At 37.2% G+C, this 22,016-nt stretch overlaps 8 protein-coding genes across 8 annotated transcripts; 3 read left to right on the forward strand and 5 right to left on the reverse strand.

The window, feature by feature from the left end:
• Positions 1-2,129: 2,129 nt before the first annotated feature.
• Positions 2,130-4,193, forward strand: C9374_004268 (uncharacterized protein; the record flags this gene model as incomplete). The annotated part of the gene is made up of 1 exon (XM_044693888.1): positions 2,130-4,193. The coding sequence occupies one exon, from the start codon at positions 2,130-2,132 to the stop codon at positions 4,191-4,193; it is 2,064 nt and encodes a 687-aa protein (XP_044549276.1).
• A 145-nt stretch (positions 4,194-4,338) lies between these two features.
• On the reverse strand, positions 4,339-5,895 carry C9374_004269 (uncharacterized protein; the record flags this gene model as incomplete). The annotated part of the gene is made up of 1 exon (XM_044693889.1): positions 4,339-5,895. The coding sequence occupies one exon, from the start codon at positions 5,893-5,895 to the stop codon at positions 4,339-4,341; it is 1,557 nt and encodes a 518-aa protein (XP_044549277.1).
• Positions 5,896-6,037: 142 nt separating this feature from the next.
• Positions 6,038-7,879, reverse strand: C9374_004270 (uncharacterized protein; the record flags this gene model as incomplete). The annotated part of the gene is made up of 1 exon (XM_044693891.1): positions 6,038-7,879. The coding sequence occupies one exon, from the start codon at positions 7,877-7,879 to the stop codon at positions 6,038-6,040; it is 1,842 nt and encodes a 613-aa protein (XP_044549278.1).
• Positions 7,880-8,232: 353 nt separating this feature from the next.
• C9374_004271 (uncharacterized protein) lies at positions 8,233-8,589 on the reverse strand (the record flags this gene model as incomplete). The annotated part of the gene is made up of 1 exon (XM_044693892.1): positions 8,233-8,589. One exon carries the CDS (start codon positions 8,587-8,589, stop codon positions 8,233-8,235), a length of 357 nt encoding a protein of 118 aa, XP_044549279.1.
• Positions 8,590-8,609: 20 nt separating this feature from the next.
• On the reverse strand, positions 8,610-10,264 carry C9374_004272 (uncharacterized protein; the record flags this gene model as incomplete). The annotated part of the gene is made up of 2 exons (XM_044693893.1): positions 8,610-9,493; positions 9,562-10,264. 2 exons carry the CDS (start codon positions 10,262-10,264, stop codon positions 8,610-8,612), a joined length of 1,587 nt encoding a protein of 528 aa, XP_044549280.1.
• A 743-nt stretch (positions 10,265-11,007) lies between these two features.
• On the forward strand, positions 11,008-16,823 carry C9374_004273 (uncharacterized protein; the record flags this gene model as incomplete). The annotated part of the gene is made up of 3 exons (XM_044693894.1): positions 11,008-12,394; positions 12,636-13,988; positions 14,119-16,823. 3 exons carry the CDS (start codon positions 11,008-11,010, stop codon positions 16,821-16,823), a joined length of 5,445 nt encoding a protein of 1,814 aa, XP_044549281.1.
• A 659-nt stretch (positions 16,824-17,482) lies between these two features.
• On the forward strand, positions 17,483-20,143 carry C9374_004274 (uncharacterized protein; the record flags this gene model as incomplete). The annotated part of the gene is made up of 4 exons (XM_044693895.1): positions 17,483-17,882; positions 17,930-18,901; positions 18,985-19,115; positions 19,316-20,143. The coding sequence occupies 4 exons, from the start codon at positions 17,483-17,485 to the stop codon at positions 20,141-20,143; spliced, it is 2,331 nt and encodes a 776-aa protein (XP_044549282.1).
• A 439-nt stretch (positions 20,144-20,582) lies between these two features.
• On the reverse strand, positions 20,583-21,758 carry C9374_004275 (uncharacterized protein; the record flags this gene model as incomplete). The annotated part of the gene is made up of 1 exon (XM_044693896.1): positions 20,583-21,758. One exon carries the CDS (start codon positions 21,756-21,758, stop codon positions 20,583-20,585), a length of 1,176 nt encoding a protein of 391 aa, XP_044549283.1.
• Between the last annotated feature and the right edge of the window lie 258 nt (positions 21,759-22,016).

Genomic DNA, 22,016 nt, shown 5'->3' on the forward strand with positions numbered 1-22,016 from the left:
TTTATATCAATTTCTTATTTAACAAATTTTTATTGAGCTAACCTTTTTTTATGATCACCTGTGGTGAAGTAGACTTGAATATTCTTGATTTGTTTCAAAATTAACATTTTGTTGATGATTTGTGATGTTTACTAACAAATTTTTTTATATGATCTATATTCGTCCCAGAGCTATTATCCATTCAATGTGGTTTTTCTCAAAGCAATTTGAGTTTTTTCATCACATGCTAGTATCCATTTCTCGGGACAACTGTACAACAATAAAGGTTGTTGGTTGACACTCCATCTCCAAAGAAGCGACACTTCCTGGAGAGGAGACAGCAACTAACCCATTGGTATTAATCTATTATTGTTTGAAGTTACATAACATAAGAATATTCATGTCAAGTGATATTACACAACGATTAGCTCATTAACACTGTACACAAGAAAATGATATAAACCATGTTTCTTGAAACAGGTTAATCAATAACCAATAGCTTCTCAATAAAACTCGAAGGTTATTTTCAATATCGGAAATACGAGATGAAATGTTATTATTACATACACAATTTATTATTATTAAATAGAGTGTACAATATCCATCACGATTTGAGTACCACGGAGATTTACCATAATACCAGCTAAATACAGACAGTTGGCGTTGCGTAACTGCTGAGATTGTAGCAGATATCAATTATTGCAATTAGGTGCGACAGATGATGTTTTCAGAGAAAACCGATTTAACAATACCATAGTTTGTAATATATAAACCAACTTTCAATGTAAGACTTATGTGTTTACATGTGATATAGATAAGATCGTGAGAACCAATAATGTATCTATATTTATTTAACACATTTCTGCTTTCTTCTTGGTATATAAGTACTATATGTAACGATAATACCCGTTTGTGCTGACATAAATTGATAGATGGTTTCTACTACTCTTTAACTTATAACTGTGTTATAAGTGACAGCAAGGAACAATCTATTATTTAGGAGGTAATGTTTTGTTGAATATTTTTGTGGTGAGAAGCGGATAAAAAGTTAACCAAATTTTAGTCCCATTTTCGTAGACCTTCTTGTTGTGTTCAACGTCCGTTCTTTATAAGAGCATTCAAAATCTTACTTCAACAATCTGAACGAGATATGATTTTAAACATCATTCAATTTACGAAAAATTGAGACCTCAACCTGCTTAGAGCAACAAAACCAAATGTAAGCCCTTCAAGATTTTTCTTTCTATTCCTGACTTGAGGTTCAGGTTGCTATTGGGGAGAAAATCAAAGTGCTGCGCAATTGTGTTTGACCTTAACTGCACTGTCGATGGTGCTACTTTTGTTGCGTTGTTTTGAGTCCTAAATCTCCTGAGAGCAGTTATGCGGCATCCACAAAAGCCCAATTGAGGCAGCCTCAATCCAATAGGTTGTTTACGGAATGTCTCTGAATACGACGAAAGTGTTCCCAACACCTTGAGTATCACTAAAAGGTCCACTTGGTGTAAAGCATGCAAATAAAATACCTTTCAATCCATTCGAATAGGGAGAGAGTTTCTTGTGCCAAAAAGTACGGGATTTCTTGCGGATAGATGGAGATAGCCACTAGAAACAAGCCTATACTTATTCATATCGAGCTGCAACTCGGTCAATAGTGGAAGGAACGAAACTAAATTGTTGATGGATGATTCTCGATTGTCTTCATCTTCAGTAGCGGTCGACTTTGCATACAATGGGACAACAATCGAGATGAATTGTAAGTGGAATGCTTTCCTTACTTCCCATACATGGAACAAGATGTACTCCCGCCAGGTTTGTGCGTCCTAAAACACGCATGTTGTTTTTCACAAAAACTCCAAAACAACCAACCTATAATACCGTCTTTCATTACTTGGCAAAAAAAGGAAATGGAGACCGCACAAAAGCACTTTAAACTTTTTCAAATTTAAATTGAAGCTCCTTGAAGATTTTTAAATAACACACGAAAAACAACCAACACATTCAATACATACATTGCAACATTTGTAATCCAATCGAACCTCTTCATTCCATCTCGTGCCTTTCGAATCATCACACACACAAATATTTTACAAAGTAAAATTCCCATTCTATTGTATCACGGCATTGCATTCACTCACACACAAACACACAGAATGACCACTCGAATTGGTAGAAGACGAAGAAACAACCAATCGACCATGATGGACCATTCATCTCAACATGATTTTCCCGATCCTCATGAACCAAACATTCATTTCACACTCTTTCACATGCTTCGAATCATCCATTGGGAAATCATTTGGATCTTGATTGGTATGATTGGATTTGCATGTTTAGGTGCCATGCCCATCATTTTTAACATTTTAATGGGTGAATTAATTAATTCTATTTTTACAGCCTTATCCAAAGGAGGAGAATATGCTTCTCAAATTCAAACACTCTCTGTATGGATGGCCATCATTGCTGCGTTGGCATGTGTCACGACATCGATTGGCGCCATTTTCATGACATGGTCCTTTGAAAGAGTTGGAGTTCGATTCAAAACTGCATACATTTCAAGTTTATTGAGACAAGAAATTGGATTCTTTGATATGAAACGAACTGGACAATTAATGAGTTGGATGACTGAATCGATGGAACAAATTCAAGATTCATTCAGTAACAAGTTAGGAAGAGCCACACAATTTACTGTTCAAGTATTATTAGGAATTATACTAGCCATTGTTTTTGCATGGAAAATGGCATTGGCAATGATTGCTTTTGCACCCGTGATTGCATTCATCATGTTTATTTCAGCCATTGCCTCTCAAAAAGTCACCAAGAGAACTCTTGCCATTAGTACTCGAGCCTCAGGAATTGCCAATGAAGTGATTGGATCCATGAGAACGGTACGATCTATGGATGCAGAAGAAAAGGAAATTTCTCGTTATGAAAAGACTCTGGAGAGTGGAAAGTATATCTTTTTATTGAAATCCATCACGTTGGGTGGTCCTATTGGTAGTCAAGAACTCTCGATTTGGGGTATTTTGGCATTTGGAATGTGGTGGGGAGGACAATTATTGTTGAGAGGTGAAATTGAATTTGGTAACATGTTTCGAGTATTTACCTTGTTATTGATGAGTGTGTTGGGATGTTCTCAAATTATGGCAACCATTCCAGATTTAACTCGTGCCATTCAATCCGGAAAGAATATTGTCAAGGTCATTCAGAGAATTCCTGCCATGAGATCGAGTGGAGGAATTGCACCTTCGAAACTCATTGGTCATCTAGAATTTAAGAATGTGAGTTTTGCCTATCCTACACGACCCAATACCATTGTATTGAAGAATTTCTCATTGAGTATTCAACCTGGTCAATCGGTGGCCTTTGTTGGTGGTTCAGGAAGTGGAAAATCGACTCTGATTGGTTTACTTGAAAAGTTTTATGAACCTCTCTCGGGTGAGATTTTAATCGATGGTAAGAATATCACAGAGATTGATCCAAGATGGCTTCATCGTAACATTGGTATTGTCACGCAGGAACCAACTCTGTTTGCAACGACCATTCGAGATAATATTTGTTATGCAGTGAGAAAATCCGATCAAGATCCGTATCCAAGTGATGAAGAAATGATCAATGCTGCTAAAATTGCCAATGCTCATGAATTTATTTCCAATTTACCAGATGGATATAATACTCCATTGGGAGAGAAGGGAGTTTCATTATCAGGAGGTCAAAAACAACGAATTTGTATTGCTAGAGCTGTCATTCAAAATCCAAGTGTACTCTTATTGGATGAAGCAACTTCAGCACTTGATACCAATTCTGAAAGTATTGTTCAAGATGCATTGAACAAGTTGATGAAAGGACGTACCTGTATTGTGGTTGCTCATCGATTGTCTACCATTGTGGACTCGGATGTGATTTGCGTTCTTCAAAAAGGAGAATTGAAAGAAACGGGTCGTCATGATGAATTGCTGCATATTAAGGATGGACATTATGCAGCATTGGTTCAGAAACAACTCATGAAACAAAGTGCAAGTGTGGAATCCATCATGGATGAGGAGGATGGTGAAGTCTCTGAAGAGAATGATGGACCACTTGTGGAATGTGTGGTAGAAATGAATGAAATGGAAGAAAATAACCACCATCATGATGCAAAACACGACCAGAATGCAAGTAATGATTCACTGCAACCTCTCAATAATGGAGTGAAACAAAATGACAATGATGAATAATGCAATCCTCGTTTCAAACACAAGTTCACTTTTATTTTCGTTCTGACATCAACGAATACACCTCACATACACTCTATATATGAATGCACACATGGATTAAACTGTGTTGTCGACAAGACTTGCTAATATATTCTCATGGATATATTCATGGATTCTTAACTCGACAAGACTTGCTAATAAATTTCAACACTCTCGCACTATAAATGTTTGGATACTTTTTAAAATGATAAACGTGATCAGAATCATCAAAGACTAATTCATCGAGTAACAACAATGGATCATCATTACTTTCATTCATCCATTCAAATGTTTGATTGTTCATATTCTGAGCATGGACTGTTGTCACTTGTTCCAATCTCTCTTGAATGAAATGTTTAGAAATATAATAATCAATATCACTGTGAGGAACAAGTACATCTCCATGACTGTAAATAAATAGTTTTGGAATGGGTTTTGTGTGTCTTACAAGAATTTCTTCCAATTTCTCAAATTTCTCTGAATAATTTAAATAATTAAAAAAGAATTTGAATGTAGTTTCAACAATTGGAGTTAACAACCAATGTTTGTAAAAGGATCTACTTTGTTCATAGCGTTCAGAGGGTGTTAATGATTTGTTGTCATGTTGTTGTTGATTGCTATTACTACCACTCGAATGATGTGTACCACTCGAATGATGATTACTACCATGACTAGTTTTATGACCATGACTAGTTTTATGACCATGACCATGACTACTACTACTACTAGTTCTATGGTTAGATTTCAAAACACTTGTTTTAATAGCACCTACAAATCCCTCAGTAAATCTACGATAGTTAAATAAGGGTGGTGCTGAATCTATAATGAGACCTTTGACATGAGGTAAAAATTTTGTCACAAATTTTTCATTTTCCAATAATCGAGAGAACATGTGAATTCCATTTCCACTCAATACATGAAATACAATACAAGTAGTATCAGTTGTACAATCAATCTTTTCTTCCATTTGTTTGATAAATTCATCACATACTTGTCGTGTATGATTTGGTGATATTGTACTTAAAATGGGTGGAATGGTACTCAATGTTTCAATATTACAATAATCATACCAATGAACAAATTTATCAAAATGTTTCCAATCAGCTCCTAACCATCCTAAAATGCAAACTGTAATTTTTTTACGAGTAGTCGTCGTGATAGAACCATTATTGGTGTCCATGTATTGAAAAGGATATACTAAGGCATGGTGTTGATTGAGAGATGAGTCAGTAGTGGGAGTTGTACAAGTGCTAGCAGTTGTAGTAGTAGGAGTTGTAGTAGGAGTAGTAGTACTAGCAGTCGTCGTAGTAATAGTAGTAGCATTACCCTTTACGACTTGCATCTTTTCAAAAATAGATGATTCATGTTCTTTTGCACATATATTCATTCCTTTCATGTGTTTGATATTATTTTTAAAAGAAATGAGAGAAGAGGGATGAGAATGAGTAAGAGAGGAGAAGGGTACTGAGAACAGTAATGAGGAAGGATTGGAAGGATGATCATGGTGATTAGAAGGATCATAATGATTGGAGAGTTTCTTCACAATAGGAAAATGGGATGAAAAGGATCGGACTTGTTGAAATGAGATGAATGGATGAATACATGATGAGAGGTGAGAGATGATTCTTTTTGTTGTTGTGGTTGTGGTAGATTTTAGGAATAATCGGGTACCTGTCAACACCATTGATGATGATGATGAACGAAGGACATGGGTAGGAGGAGAGTTGACAAGATGTTTCATTCAAAGATTATTTTTTTTAAAGTTTTTTTTAATTGGAAAATGGAAAGGCAGCGTTTTCACAGAGTCTCAATTTTGGATGCATCAATTAGTCTACCTTGTTCGTTGAATCTTCCTCAATCATGATCAACTCTTCATTATTATTGGTGGCTGTTGTTGCTGTTGGTATGGATGATTCATTTGGAGTCTGCATTGGACGATTATGAAATTCTGAACGACTTGTATGAATCTCAGCATGATGAAGTTTTGAATCTTCATGGTCGTCTTCATCATGACCACCAGGTGGTTCCTCTAAACGATGAGTGGATGGTGGTGTTACTGGTGTTATTGTTGAATGATGACTTGATTGTTGTTGATTGAAAAACAATCCACTGCTAATATAACTTTGAGAAGCATCCTTTTCATCGACTTTCAAACTTGGAATGAAATAAATGGCCAACATGATACCATAAAAATTAAAGAGTGGAAATACTCCCAAATATTGAGCACTACTATTGGCATTATTTAAATATAAAAATGAAAATAAATTGGCACATAATAAAAGTAATACTAGAAATGTGAGAATGAAAAAGTATTTAAATCTCACTGAAGATTGATGAGTGTTCGAGTACGAAATAATATTCATGGCTACCTTGTGTTTGAGAGATTCAATCGCTTGCTGATCATGAATCGTTGCATTACTGGCAGTAGGAGCAGTGATGGATGAATTTCTCAGATACGTCTTGTTGATCTTGTCTGCCAATTGAACAAAATCATTACCACCCAAGGCTTTGAAAATTTGATAAAAAATATAAAGTGTTGCAATGGCGCCAAAGAACATGACCAATACTCGAAAGAGTCCAAAGATGGAATGATCGGACATGGAAATGTAATCATACACCACTCGATCACCAAATGTTTCAAATCTCTCATACAACATACTCATACATAGACATGACCAAAAGAGTAAACTTAGAATAAATTTCCATAAATAAAACCGATAAAAGGTTCGTTCTTTAGGATGAGTATTGGCACTTGCAGTAATGACCATTAAAAACAATAAATAAAATCCAATAAATGTTGCTTGGAATATGACATTCAGGAATGGTAATAACCAATCATTGGCCATCCAATCACCAATAAATAAAGGATTATTAAATAATATTAATAAAAGTAATAAAAATAAAATCCATTTCTGTTCCGTCTTGGCATAGGAATACTTTTGATATTTGAGTAAAATAAATCCATAAAATAAAAATACAATAATGGAAATGGCACTGTACAAGTATCGAATGGTGGATTCAAATTCAGTAAAATCAGTATTAACATATTCAATACGATAAAATAGAACATCATCACGAAGTAATGACTGCATCAATCCATTGTCATGATGTAATAATAATTCAATTCTATAAAATGGATAAGTGATGTAACGATCTCTATAAATCACAATAGGATTACAAAAATAGTTGGAATAAGTGTCAAGAACACTTGATGGAACAAGTTGAGAATTTGATTCTCCTTCACAATTCAATGATCGAGTAATTGGATATGGATGCTGTGTCATGTTATGAAAGAGTGTATTATCAGCACTTCCTTGAATGGACAAGATGGTCATTCCAATACCCTCTCGAGTCAATCCACTCACTAATTCTGTATTTTCTTTAAATAATAATGAAATGGTAATTTCTTGATTTGCTTTTTTGAGATATGGAGTTGGAATGATCAATGATTTCTCTCCATTCAATACTTGTCCAAGATCATTGGTCACACGTTGAGCCTTTTCAGTGACAAAATGTTTATAATTTGGTGCAAAGAATAAAACACCAACACATCCAAATACTGAAAGAAAGAAGAAGATGAAGGTGAGAATGATGGTCCAACTTGGAAGAGTGTCAATGAGAACACTATAATTGGGTGGTGGTGGTGTTGATGATGATTTTTGAATCATGTTCGAACAATCGTGGTCAGCAGAAGTGCTTGTTGTTGTTCCACACTTCAGTAATAATTGAATAATCCGAAAATTGGAAAATAATATTGACAACAATGATGATGCACAGAGAGTGAATACTAGTATTGCGACTCGATCAATGATGATGAAGGTTTCGAATGAAATGGATCGATCACTTTCAAGGTTGAATGTGGTTATATTTTTTTTTGCGGTTTGACATCACAGCCAACACGTCATCAAGAAAATATGGGGATGATTTTTATTGGGATGAGAGGTGTGCGGGGAAGGTTGTTGTTTTCGGGAAGTGTAGAATCTAGTAGTAGGTGTGGTAGTAGTAGTCATGATGAAAGTAATTACTTTTCCTTGAATTCAGCATCATTTGGATTAGTGCTACCAGATGGGTTTGGAGTTCCTTGAGATTGTCTAGCACTAGCTTGTTCCTTATAGTGTTGTTCAGCCAACTTCATTTGAGTTTGTTTCAATTGTTCCAAAGAAGACTTCAATTGATCGACATTATCAGCTTGCATGGCTTCACGAACTGCTCTAATTTCATTATCAGCTCTAGTCTTCAAATCAGCAGCAACCTTAGTACCCAAATCTCTCAAATGTTGTTCACACAAATGAACCGTAGTATCAGCTTCATTCTTGGCATCAATCAAACTCTTTCTCTTGGCATCTTCTTCAGCAAACTTTTCAGCTTCTTCTTGCATTCTCTTAATATCAGCATCAGTCAACCACCGCTTGATTGAATAGTAATTTGTTGTTCCTTTCCAGATGCCTTATCCACAGCACTAACGTTCAAAATACCATTGGCATCAATATCAAAGGTTACTTCAATTTGAGGAACACCTCTTGGTGCAGCTGGAATACCAACCAACTCGAATTGACCCAACAACTTGTTATAGGCAGCAATATCTCTCTCACCTTGGAAGACCTTAATTCCGACTTGAGTTTGATTATCGGCAGCAGTGGAAAAGATTTGACTCTTCTTGGTTGGAATGGTTGTATTACGATTAATCATTCTTGAAAAGACTCCTCCCAATGTTTCAATACCCAAAGAGAGTGGTGTCACGTCCAACAAGACAATACCATCAACATCTCCTTTCAAAACACCTCCTTGGATGGCAGCACCCAAAGCAACAACTTCATCAGGATTCACATTCTTGGATGGCTTTCTACCAAAGAATTCAGAAACCAATTGTTGAACACGTGGCATACGAGTCATACCTCCGACCAAGACCACTTCATTGATATCCTTCAAGGAAATTCCAGCGTCTTTCAAACACTTTCTGCATGGTTCAATGGTACGATTCACCAAATCAGCAGTCATTTGTTCGTATTTGGCACGAGTTAATGTGGTTTGCAAGTTCTTTGGACCTTCTGGAGTGGAGCAAATGAATGGCAAGTTGATATCTGTGGATTGAGCACTGGACAATTCAATCTTGGCCTTTTCAGCAGCTTCACGGATACGTTGCAAAGACATTGGATCCTTTGACAAATCGACTCCTTCCTTAGCCTTGAAGTCAGTAATGAGCCATTCAGCAACTTTATGATCAAAGTCTTCACCTCCCAAGAATGTATCACCATTGGTAGCCTTGACTTCGAAAACACCATCTATTCCGAGTTTTAAAAAAATTGCAAACAACATCAATAAATCGATTCAAATCCGATACGAAACTTACCTTGAATTTCCAAGATTGAAATATCAAAAGTACCACCACCCAAATCGTAAACAGCAATGATACCGTGCTTGGAAGTATCCAATCCGTAAGCCAAAGCAGCAGCAGTAGGCTCGTTGATGATACGTTCAACAGTCAAACCAGAAATAGTACCAGCATCTTTGGTGGCTTGTCTTTGAGAATCGTTAAAGTAAGCTGGAACGGTAACAATGGCTTGAGTTACCTTCTCTCCCAAATAGCTTTCAGCGGTTTCCTTCATCTTTTGCAAAATGAAAGCACTGACTTGAGATGGTGATAAATCCTTTCCGCCAGCTCTTACCCAAGCATCACCGTTAGGACCACGAATAATTTCGTATGGCACAATTTCCATATCACGTTTGGTCATTGGGTCATCAAAACGACGACCGATTAATCTTTTAATGGCCGTAAGTGTATTCTTTGGATTGGTTACGGCTTGTCTCTTTGCCAAAGCACCAACCAAGAGGTTTCCATCCTTATCGAAGGCTACAACAGATGGTGTTGTTCTGGCACCGATATCGTTTTCAATCACACGGGCATTCTTGTTACTTTCCATGACAGCAACACAGCTGTTAGTGGTACCCAAGTCAATACCAATAATCTTATTTCTCAATTGTTGTTGTTGCAAAGAGAAGAGGGAGTGATTACTCTTCTTGATTTGTCGCAGCAATTGGTTGCCTCTGAACATTTTGATGTGTATGATGGTGTGGGAGAGTGTGAGGTTAAGGTGGTTGTTGTTGATTTTTTTTTTCAAAGAAATTTTGAAGGTAGGTGGCTGTGCGGCCTTTCTTTATGAAGGCTTTTTCCAAGTTGATTGGGTTGGGGCAATTCCTATCAGAATCAAAAATGGGGATTTTCAAGAAGAGTCTTGCCCTGTGAATGTTGTTGAAATGGCATCCCCTCTCTAATGAATGGCTCCTTCTTGGTGTTTTCAATGTTCGTTCTCTCGAGAATGCATTCTTGAAGTTAATTTCATTCGTACCGTCATCCTTGAGCACTCATTGCCAAATTCCGTTTACAAAAAAATTTCCGATACAATCAAAATACTGCGCCGATATTGTTAAAGGATGGGCAATTGTTGCGATAACATGAGTACTTGGTAAATGTTCAATTTATTAGTTGAATGAAATGTATGCCAAAATAAAAAGCTGTTGCAACAAGACTTCACCCAATTCCCTCGCAAAGAATTCTGGCTTTCCAAAAAAAAAATTTTCAACAAATTGTGGCACCATTTTGCATTGGAGTGCTTCTCGTTTCATCCCCGAAAAACAACAAATACCAACCGCTTCTCTCTTATTAATTTCTAAAATACGAATATCACTCGAGTATTGGTTTTTCTTTTTAGCCCAAAATATTCGAATCATCATTTGTTATCATAACAGATTATCATCATCACCTTTTGATCCCAAAAATTTAATACTTTGAAGAATCATGTCAGTCAATGGAGAAGCATTCTCCAAAGTAGATCTTTCTTTTATTGAGGAAATCGATGAAACGGATACTCTAGGATTCCGAGCACTTTCTACGGACGTACTTCTTTTTGAACATGAAGCTGCACACTCCTTACTCACCCAACCATCCATCATTTCTCGTGAATTATTTACCATCTCTAATACTCTTGGACTTTTTGCCTATGTAAGCGATAAAGGAGTTCATATTTCATCACTTACATTGGCACACAAACACCTACAAAAACCATCTTCCAATCAATCTTTATATTGCTATGATACAAAATCTATTACTCCTAATATGATTAAATTCTCTGAAGATGGAATGTTTTTAATGATTGCATTACAAAAAGAATTGATCATCATTGAAATGATCATTCCCGACAAGTTTGAGAAGACTCTCTACTTTAACATTCATAAACACACTCTAGAACAAGATATATTTGAATTTGATGCATCGAAGCCTTCTAAATTATTTATCGTAACCTCTGATGAAAGATGTATATATTTAGATTATTCTAATTTAAGTGACTTGAAGTGCACTACATTGAAATGCATTGACAAGGTATCTACTGTGAGCTCAAATTCTAAAGTAATACATCAGTCAAGATTATTAGTAGGAACAAAAAACGGATGTATATGCTTAGTGGATTTTAAATCAGATCAACTCTTAGCAAAATGTCAAATCAATGAGCAAGAGAATCAACAAATCTATTCATTGAATTGGTTTGATGATGAGCATGCTTGTTGTTCATTGGTCGATAATTCTTCATTTTTAGAATTTTGTATCTTTACTTTGGATACAGAGAATTACAATCAATCATTTGTTACCAATTTGGTAAATTCAGATACATTCTATGCCAATGAAGGAAGAGAAGATCCAAGTTGTAGAATTCACTCCTACTATCTCTCTCATTGGAAAGTATTACTTGCTACATCAAGCTCTGATTTTAAAATTGCATTATTTACAAAAAACTCTGTGAACAATAACTTTGAATTAGCTCCGTTGAAATTACCAGTAGATACTTTTCCTAGACATGATGAGAAGGATGCATTTCCAATTGGTTTTGATATTGATCTATGTTATACAAAGACTGTACCTAATATTAGAGAAAAGTCTGAAGAAGATCATCCACCACCACCTTTGGTTCATGTGTATTTAACCTCAGGTGAGCATGTCATTTATTACTTGGCTAAATTTGGAGAAACAACAGCATATCCCAATGATTATAAGAATGATAAGGTGAATATTGAACAAATTAGTGAATTGATACCATTCGAAGAAAAGCCCAAACCTGTGATGACATTAACACAACCACCTCTCAATCAGACTGTTAAAACTGATGAGGTCGAACCAACAGCAGTTCCCAGTGCTACGAATACCAGCACTACCACTCCATCTTGGGGAGATTTTTCATTTAAAACTACCATACCACCTTCAACAATTTTGGTGATGCTTCCCTTGGTAAAAGTACTACTGATTTTAAAGTTACTCCATCATTTGTTCCTTCCACTCCCAACAACAACACGGGCAGCAATATGGGTGTACCATTTACATTCAATAGCAGTACAAGTGGTTTTAATTCTGTTCAACCAACACAACAACAACAGGTATCAACAACATTCCCAAAATGGCCACAACAACACCATTCATGCAATCTCAACAACCCTCGTTAGGAGGTACGAGTATGGGTATGAATAATGTTCCATTGCCTTCATCAAAAACATTTTCTCAACAACCATCCGCACCATTCATGGAGAAACCTCATACCAAGTTTCCAACCACCGCTATGAATGAACCCTCTCAACAACAGAAACAGCAAATACCATCTTCTTTAAAGACCAATGAGGTAACAACAAAATATGAACCATCTCAACCAATCTCTTTAAAAACATCTCAACAACCATTATTACCCTCAAAACTTCCAAAAAGCAAACCAATACCTTCATTGAAGAAGCCTCAACACACTCCAAAATCCAAAGCAACCAAGCACGTACTATCTTCACAATTAGTATCTTCTCGACCTTCTATTCAGTTACAACAAGCTCCAAAAAGAAATATTTCAAAAGATCTCAAATCAACTCTTTCTGAATATGAAAACAATGTGAAAAAGGATTTGACTAGAATTAAATCAAAGGCATCTACATCTCAAATCGATAAGAAAATTTTGGAATTTATTAATCGAATGATTGAAGATAGTCATTCCAAGATGAAAAGATTCCAATCACTGATTGCAAACATTTCAGCCATTGAAGAACATGCTGATAATGACTATAATTTCACGAGTGAAGATTTGAGAGTCATGAAAAGTAATTTAGAGAACATTTCAAAGAATCTCATCAAGAAGGATGATTACCATACTCTCTCTCAGAAAGTCTCACAATTATTGGATAAACATGTCAAAGAACGTGCATTGGCATCCTTTTTAGACCTTGAAGTTAAATCAAGAATGACTTTAAACAATTCTTCACAACAACAATTGAATGGTTCAAGAACTTTCTCATGTACTCAACACAAGGCTCACGCTGTTATGGCTAGAGGTCTCGATGAAAATGCTCAAACTCTCAAAGATATGATTGATCAAAAGTATTCCAATGTCTTGTTGAATATTGATAACTTACAACAAGTCATTTTGAAAAAGAAACATGTGCCAATGAAAAAGCTTCCCACTTTATTGTGCCTTCAAGATACATTGAATATTCAGAGAGCAAAGGCTATTGAATGCAGAGAGCGAGTATTACAATTGTTGGAAAAGAGAAGAAAATTATCCATTCATTTCACCACTCCTCATGAACAACAAGGTAACCACATGAACTCTTCTCTAATGATGGCAGTAGCGAAAAAAACACGTCGTCATCATGCGTTACTTTCAAGACCTTCAACGAGTACGAGCACATCAAGATTTGATCGTTTAAAACAATTGTTGAATCAGAGAAAGGCTGACACCAATGTCAAACCAATGCGTTAAAGTCAGTACCAGCAGAGTTAGAATTGTTTGAAGAAGAGGAAGAGGAGGAACCCTAAGTGAAGAGGAAGTAGAGAGTGATGATGACGACAAGTCGTTGATTGAACATTCACCTGGTCTTTTTGAAGAAGAAGAAGAAGCTGAAGAAGAGAATGAAGAGGAGGATAGCGATGAAGAGGACAATGAAGAGGAAGTAGACTTTTCAGAGGATCGCATTGAAAAGAGTCAAAGAGACGACGCCATGAGAAAGATTTCGAATGGTACTACTCCATTCATTCCACCGACCAGCTCTTCTCTTCACAAAGATTTTATGAAAACCACTACATTACCTCCTTCTCAAAAACCATTGTTTGGAGTAATAACAGCTCCTCAACCCTCAATGCTCAATGCTACTTCTACGACTCCTCCTATCACTACAGCAGGTGTTAAGCAACCAACTGCAATGAGCACTACTATGGGAACAACCACTACTACTACTACTACTCCTATCAATAATAATGCAATTCAACCTAACATGCTTGCATCAAAACCATCATCCTCGTTTTCAAACATGCCATTTACCAGTTCTAATACAATGACTTCAACAGGTGGTGCCATTCCATTTAATTTTGGAAAAGATAAGACACAACCTGTGAGCATGAGTAACAACAGTACTCTGAGTGACACCACATCTACCACCTTGACACGACCTCAGCAAACAAAACCTGTGACTATGGCTACCAGTAGTGAGAGTTCCCAAGGGAATAGTGTTGGGCTACAATCGACCTCAACTACAAGTTTACCTACAGACACTAAAAAGGATGAAAAGAATAGTCAAAGCGCAGAATCAACCACAGGTGTTACTACTAGTACAACCAGTAGTAGTGGTTCCTCCTCCACTCTTCCAAAACCATTTACTAGTAGTATTGCTGTCCCAACAAGTGCTGCAACTGCTATTTCTGCTACTAGTACTCCAAGTGCTGCTACTACGAATACCACAAATACATCAAGTGCTGCTACTACGAATACTACGAACACACAATCCTCACTCGCACAAGGCACCAATAATCCATTTACATTTGCATTGAACAAGAGTGATACTTCTACTACTCCAAAAGATGTCTCATCCATCTTTCCTTCATCCCTTTCATCATGGAATACAAACTCTTTCGCAGCCACCACAACACCACCCTCTGCAAACAGCACTATAGAAAAGAATACAACCAACCAAATTGGTAGTGGCAAATTCTTTGAAGCACCACCTTCCAGTAGTACTGATTCTTCTAAATCCATGATACTCGGTTCTACGACCTCTGCCAATAAGACAGGTCCGATTATTATTGGGTTGAGCAATCCAACAAATGACAACACCAACACTGGTACCAACAACACGAGTACTACTACTACTACTACCACAGCCATGACTCAACCTCCTCTCTCCTCCTCCTCCTCCTCCTCAACGAGCATGGCTAAAGATACTCTTAGCAAGACATCTGAGGCTATTCCATCAACCACAACATCAACGACGACCAACACTTCTTCTATTGATGTTGTCAATAAGGAACAAGAAAGTAAGGCTTCGATTGACTCGATCAGTAGCAATTCTGCCAATGTGATCAATCCGAATGAAAAATCTTCATCTGCTGGCCAATCAGAGAGTCTCCAACCAACTCTAAAGATTGGAGGAGAGAAAAAGGAAGATACCTCAACAACAACCACACCCTCAACAGTACCTACAAGCTCTGCAACAACAGCTCATCCTACTGCAGTACAAGGTACTATTACTAGTGGTATTGGCATTGGTACTGGTTCATCATCAACACCGTTATCATCATCGACAACAACACCCATGACACAATCCAATACTACTACTACCACAACTACTACAACACCCACGACAACGGCAAGTCCATTCCCAACCACAAGTATGACTGGATTAGCTCCAACTCTACCCTTGTCAAAAGCTGCAACATCATCTTCTCTTCAACAAGCTGCTACAACATCCAAAGTACAAGATGAAAATGATATGGATGAAGACATGAGTGGAGGAGATGTTGGTGGATTGAACTCACTCTCGTTGGGAGGAAATTCCTCAGTCAGCACTACTACTAGTTTACCATTCAATACTTCTTCATTTTCGAATACCATGAGTGGTTTCAATATGGGATCCTCTCAACAACAAGCTAAAAGTTCCATTTCCAGTGCATTCCCTACAAGTACTAGTAGTAGTAGCAATCCATCATCATCCATGACGAGTAGCGGTTCGAGCTTTTTTGAACCTCCAAGTACTCAAAATGCACCCTTCTCCAATCCATCCATTTCAAACACACCCTTCTCATTTACATCATCCAATAACTCATTTGGATCAGGTGGTACATTTTCATTCAATTCAGGAAGAAACACAACAGGTGGTCAAGGAGGATTTGGCTCTGGTTCATTTGCCAATACGACTACTTCTTCATTCCAATCAGATACAAGCAAAACAGGAGGTGCTGCATTTGGTCAATCAGGATTTGGATCCAAGTCAGTGATGGGTGGTACAAGTGCACAACCTTCAGCAATGCCAGCAACAGTGGGTGGTTTTGGTCAAACAACAGGAGGATTTACAACATTTTCAAATCCACCTTCTGGATCGAGTGCATTTAGTGCATTGAGTTCCAATAGCAACACTGGTTCAAGTCCTTTCAGTACCATGATCAATACATCGTCGAGCACTCCTTCATTCCTTCAATCACAAACAACATCGAATCCATCCTTGTTCACAAGTAATACTGGCACTGGTGGTAGTAGTACAGGATTTGGAAGTGGTACATTTGGTACATTTGGTAGTTTTGGTCATTCCTTCCAACAATAACGCGTGATTGTGCTGATGCTCAATTAGTTCATCATGATATTGAACTCAATAAATGTGATCATTTTGCAAAGTGCTCTTAAGGTTTTGACACTTTTATAGAGATCAAATTTAACCAAAACGATCGTATGAGACTATTCAAAATAGGAAACATGTCCATTCTTTTAAATATCAATATCTCTTTACGAACTTGGCACTTTTCAACACATCATCTTCTATCACCCTTGGTACTTTAAAGAGTTTTGGTTTGCAATGGCAAGTGTCGTTAACGTCATCAAATTGTATTCATTCACCTCAAATTACGATGGAGGTATGGCTGGCTTACGTTGTATGAAAGTAAATATTGTTAAGAGAAGGTCAATTGATTATTAGCGTGTGATAAGGTGGCAGTCAAACACCTCTTGATGTTACCTTCAAAACAGTTGAGAATGACCTGTGAACGTCAGCTACGTCTCCTTTGAATTCAAAAAACAAACCTGTCAAACGAACCGCGCTCTTTTTGGCGGTTTTCATGGCACGACATACAAATGCAGCGTTCACAAGCTCGCCATTCTCTTTAAAAAAAAAAGTCCAATCATTCATTTGCAAAGGCAGAAATTGGCCAATTTCAACACTGAAAATAATTTATTAACAACATCAAAATCGTTCATCCTTCGCTCTGTATGGAAGAAATGCATCCCTTCCATACAACAACAACAACAACCACTACGAATCCATCACCACTAATAACAACACAACACTTTGACGAGACGTTGACTACAACATCATCCGCAACAAGAACGACATTCTCCCATCCTCTTCAACGTGTTACTGTCATACAACATCATCAACAAGGCTTGTTGCATGCTGCTCCGTCATCATCACTTCCCGAAGAACAAGTCATACAACAACAAGTATTAAATCATCCAATGACAGTCCTCACGACGAGTAGTCGAGACACCACACCTTCTGAGATGCATGGTCGGAATTGTATGACAACAACAAGTGCTACTACAACCATGATGTTACTCGATGATGATGATGACAAAGACAATTGTCTCACCTCTTTACAACAAGATCATTGTAAGAAGAATCAAGACGAACATCCATTCTTCAACCATCCTATACAGTGCCAACACATCCTTGTCACAACTATCAACAACAACTTTATACATCATACGAACAAGACCATGACGACGACAACCAAAACAACATTGACTTGTTGGATCAACACTATTCTCCATCCTCTTCATCGACGACGAGTTCGACCATGACGACCTATTCCTCAACGCGACAACATTTCATGCAACTGTCATGCTGTTCTTCTTCATTGCAACCCAATACAACCACCACCACGTTGACCTCGAACGGAGCGCGTTGTGGAAATACCATGATGTATCCTCCTCATCATACAACGACTCATCAACCCTCGTCGTCAAGTGTTGTTGTTGATACAGAGGAGGACCAAGAGGACCATTTGTTGTTGAATACAACAATGAGTAGTACTACTACTACTGGAACCATGTGTTCGAATACAACTACTACTACTACTGCCATGAGTACTACTAGTAATAATAATGCATGGACAAGTATTAATACTTTTCAGCAACAACAATTGTCTTTACCTCAATCCTATCAACCACCACCACAATCAGCAGTAGCAGTACCACCTCCCTATTTCTATCCATCATCATCATCTTCATCACACCATCAACAAGAATCTTTATTCCACCACCACCAAGAATCTTCTCCTCACTCCACAACAGAAACGAGTAGTAGTCTACGTCGACCACCACTACCACCACCACCCCCTCAACAAAATATCATGCAACTACAACCTTCCAGAATTACAACCCATGTCACACCTCTTGACCAAGATTTGATTGTACCATCCATATCCTCAGAACAAACAGAGGAGGAACTCATGATGTCCACAGAAGAAAATGATGAGCATTCTTTCCACTCTTCAAATGCTCAAATACAACCAAGAGCATCCTCTTCTCATCGTGAAGAAGAAGAATCGAATTCCAATTCAAATGATCAAATGATTCATGTTTCGTCGTCTTCGTCTAGTAATAGTAACAGTAGTAATAGTAACAGTGGTATAGTACTAGTAATAATAGTAGTACTACTCGTCTCAATGACCACCACCAGTCCACCCAATCTGTGAATCATGATACACCAGTGACAGTCACTCGATTCGTTGTAATAACCACAGCAGCAGGACGATATGAAGGAGAAATGAATCAAAAAGGTGAAAAACATGGTAAAGGAATCATGTATTTACCTGGAGGAGGTTATTATAGAGGATCATGGGTAAGTTGTTTTTTTTTTGTTAACCCTCCACTTGAATTTTGTTCTTTTTTTTTTTTGAATGGTTGATTCACACAACATGAAATACTTTTCAACATGATGATTTGTTGGTTCATTGACACAACATGAAATCCTTTTCAACACAACAACATGATGATGATGATTTGATTCAACAATCTTGATCTATACAACCATTCAATCAGTTCGAAGATAAAATGGAAGGTAAAGGCGAGTATTCATGGGGTGATGGTAATCACTATGTGGGCATGTTCAAAAATGGTAAACAAAATGGAGTGGGTGTGTATGAATGGCCCACAGGTGGTAAATACATTGGTCATTGGCGTGATGATAAAATGCATGGATTTGGAACGTATAAGAGAGATGATGGTGTGGTGTATTTTGGAATGTGGGAAGATGATCATCAAAGTGGAATGGGTCTCAAAGTTGTACCTGCACGATTTTGTTATGGTGAAAATAAGAAGAGTCATACCAAACGTAAATTTAGAGAAATTTGGAAAGATAAGGTGTTGATTTATCAGAAAGAAATTATTGAAATGCCACAATTGTTAAATGTACAACAGAGATCATGTTTGATTGATATTCATATTGTATGTCAGAGAAGTGGATTGTGTGACGATGAAGAGTCATCATCATTGGAATCGATTCATCATTCTCTGCTGAGATCCTATTCATCCTACACGAATCGTTCAATATTTCAAGAGAATGTATTATTCACGAATGGAATGAACGTGAGATCATCATTCCCGACATCAACAACATTTAGTAATGTGCCACAAGGAATGTACACGATTCAACCTGTGCCTCAACGTTTGAATGCAATGAGTCTCGGTGGTGGTAGTACGACCACGACGACGACAACAACGAGTGGAGTGTTGAATTTCTCTTCATCACTTTCACAACAACAACCAACCCTCAATTTCTCTGGAAGAAAACATCTCTTGGAAGAAGTATCTCCTATGGATACTCGTAATGATGATGATGACGACGACGATGATGAACAGCACGAATGAATACTCCACATGACGATGATGATTGTACGGCCAATAGTCCAAAATTAGTTAAATACAGTCATCATACAGCCACAACTCTTGATGCAACCAGTAACCAGAGATGAGATTCTTATGATTGAATCAACTGATTGGTTCATTTTGTGACACAACAGTTTTGAAGGCAAAAAACAAGTGAGTCCAATTTTGAGGCTCAACAACTGAACTGGAAGATCTCTGCAATGTTATTGAAATACAACACAGAAATCGCGTTTCAACAGCTTGTTCATTCGAATAAAAGTTTTGGATTGTCATTTCGCAAATATGAACTTTCCTTAAATTTTTTTTTCAAGTCGACATTTACGCCAAACATCAGGAGGTATTCTTAGTTTCTTTTTTGAGGATTAATTTAATGTTAATACATTGTTCACAACAACTCGAACAATAATAAAAATTATGATATTTATTTCTTTTTCTTTGCACTTGGTGTAGAAGAGCTACTACTGCTTGCTACCTTTCTCTTCTTGTCATCTTTTTTCACATCTTTCTTTGTGTCCTTTTTGACTGTTTTTGATGAGGAGGAAGATGACGCTGAAGCCTTAAAGAATCCATCGAGACGTGTCTGAGTTGGTTTTCCTCGACTTGCTTTGATTCGTTTAATATATCCTCTCACTCGTTCTTCATCAAATTGTTTCTCATGTACAAGAAATTGTATCAAACCTTCTTCATCAGGCTCTGTCCATTTCATATTATCTGCAACTTCTGATGCTGGTGTTACGTCTGGATTCTTAAAGATTGCTCTCACTTCTTCATAGGGAAATATTTCAGGTGGTGTAAATTTCTTTCCTTCAATATTTTTCAGTAATGCTTCAATATTTCCATACTTCTTAATCATGGAGAGAGCTTTCTTGGGCCCAATACCTTTTATAGAATCACAATAATCACATCCACATAATATACAAATATCAATGAATTGATCCTCAGTCACTCCTAATCCTTCTAATACTTGTTTCAATGAAAATTCTTGAAGTGGTTGTTTTCTCGCTTCAGAAAATGTTAAATGCCTTACGAGAACAGGTGTTGCATAGGTCAGTGCATCCATATCCTCTGTTGCTGTTGCATAGACAAGTCCACCTCGACACAATTCTGCACATTGAGCCTCTGCTTCTCCAGGAGCTTCAATGACAGGCACTCCCATCAACCTCAACAATTTTTTACCATCATTGGATTGTTCTTTTGTGAGTCGAGCAGTTCTCTTATTCCACATGACCATCTTTTCTTCATCACCCTCTTCGGAAGCCAAAGCAAATTGTTCAAGTGCTTCTTTTTGTTTTTCTCTTCTCTTTTCTAATTCTCCTGATTTTAATTCTGGTGGTTTACCATCAAAGACATAACAAGGCTTGATACCATATTCTAACATTTTGGTAGTACGTGCGAGTAAGCCTTGAAGGTGATTGGTAACTTCTCCTTGTTCATTGGTGAGATCCATACCAGAGTTTTTGAGAGCAATCAAGAATTGATACATGGCCATGGATGCATCAATGGCAACTTTACGTCCGAAATAGTTTTTCAATTCATCTTCACGAACTGATTGCTTGGCTTCATCGAGGATGAGATTGGCAAGTCCTTTAATTCCCATTGATGATGAAAGAGAGGATTGGTGTTATTCAATAAATAATTTAGTCTGTAATGGAAAGTGATGATAGATCAAATCCAAACGGTTAACGTTCGTTTAAATTTTTTCTTTTTTTCCAAATTTTTGTGAAAAACGGTTTTCTGAGCGGGCACTTATGATGAAGCATTTCGTCTTGGCTCTTTGAAACAGAATCAATTTTTGAAAAAGGCATCTTCATCATATTATTCAATCATTCCCAATGCTTTGCAAAGTATTATTCAT

Source organism: Naegleria lovaniensis (assembly GCF_003324165.1).
Source record: "Naegleria lovaniensis strain ATCC 30569 chromosome Unknown tig020, whole genome shotgun sequence".
Classification (NCBI taxonomy): Eukaryota; Heterolobosea; class Eutetramitea; order Acrasida; family Naegleriidae; genus Naegleria; species Naegleria lovaniensis.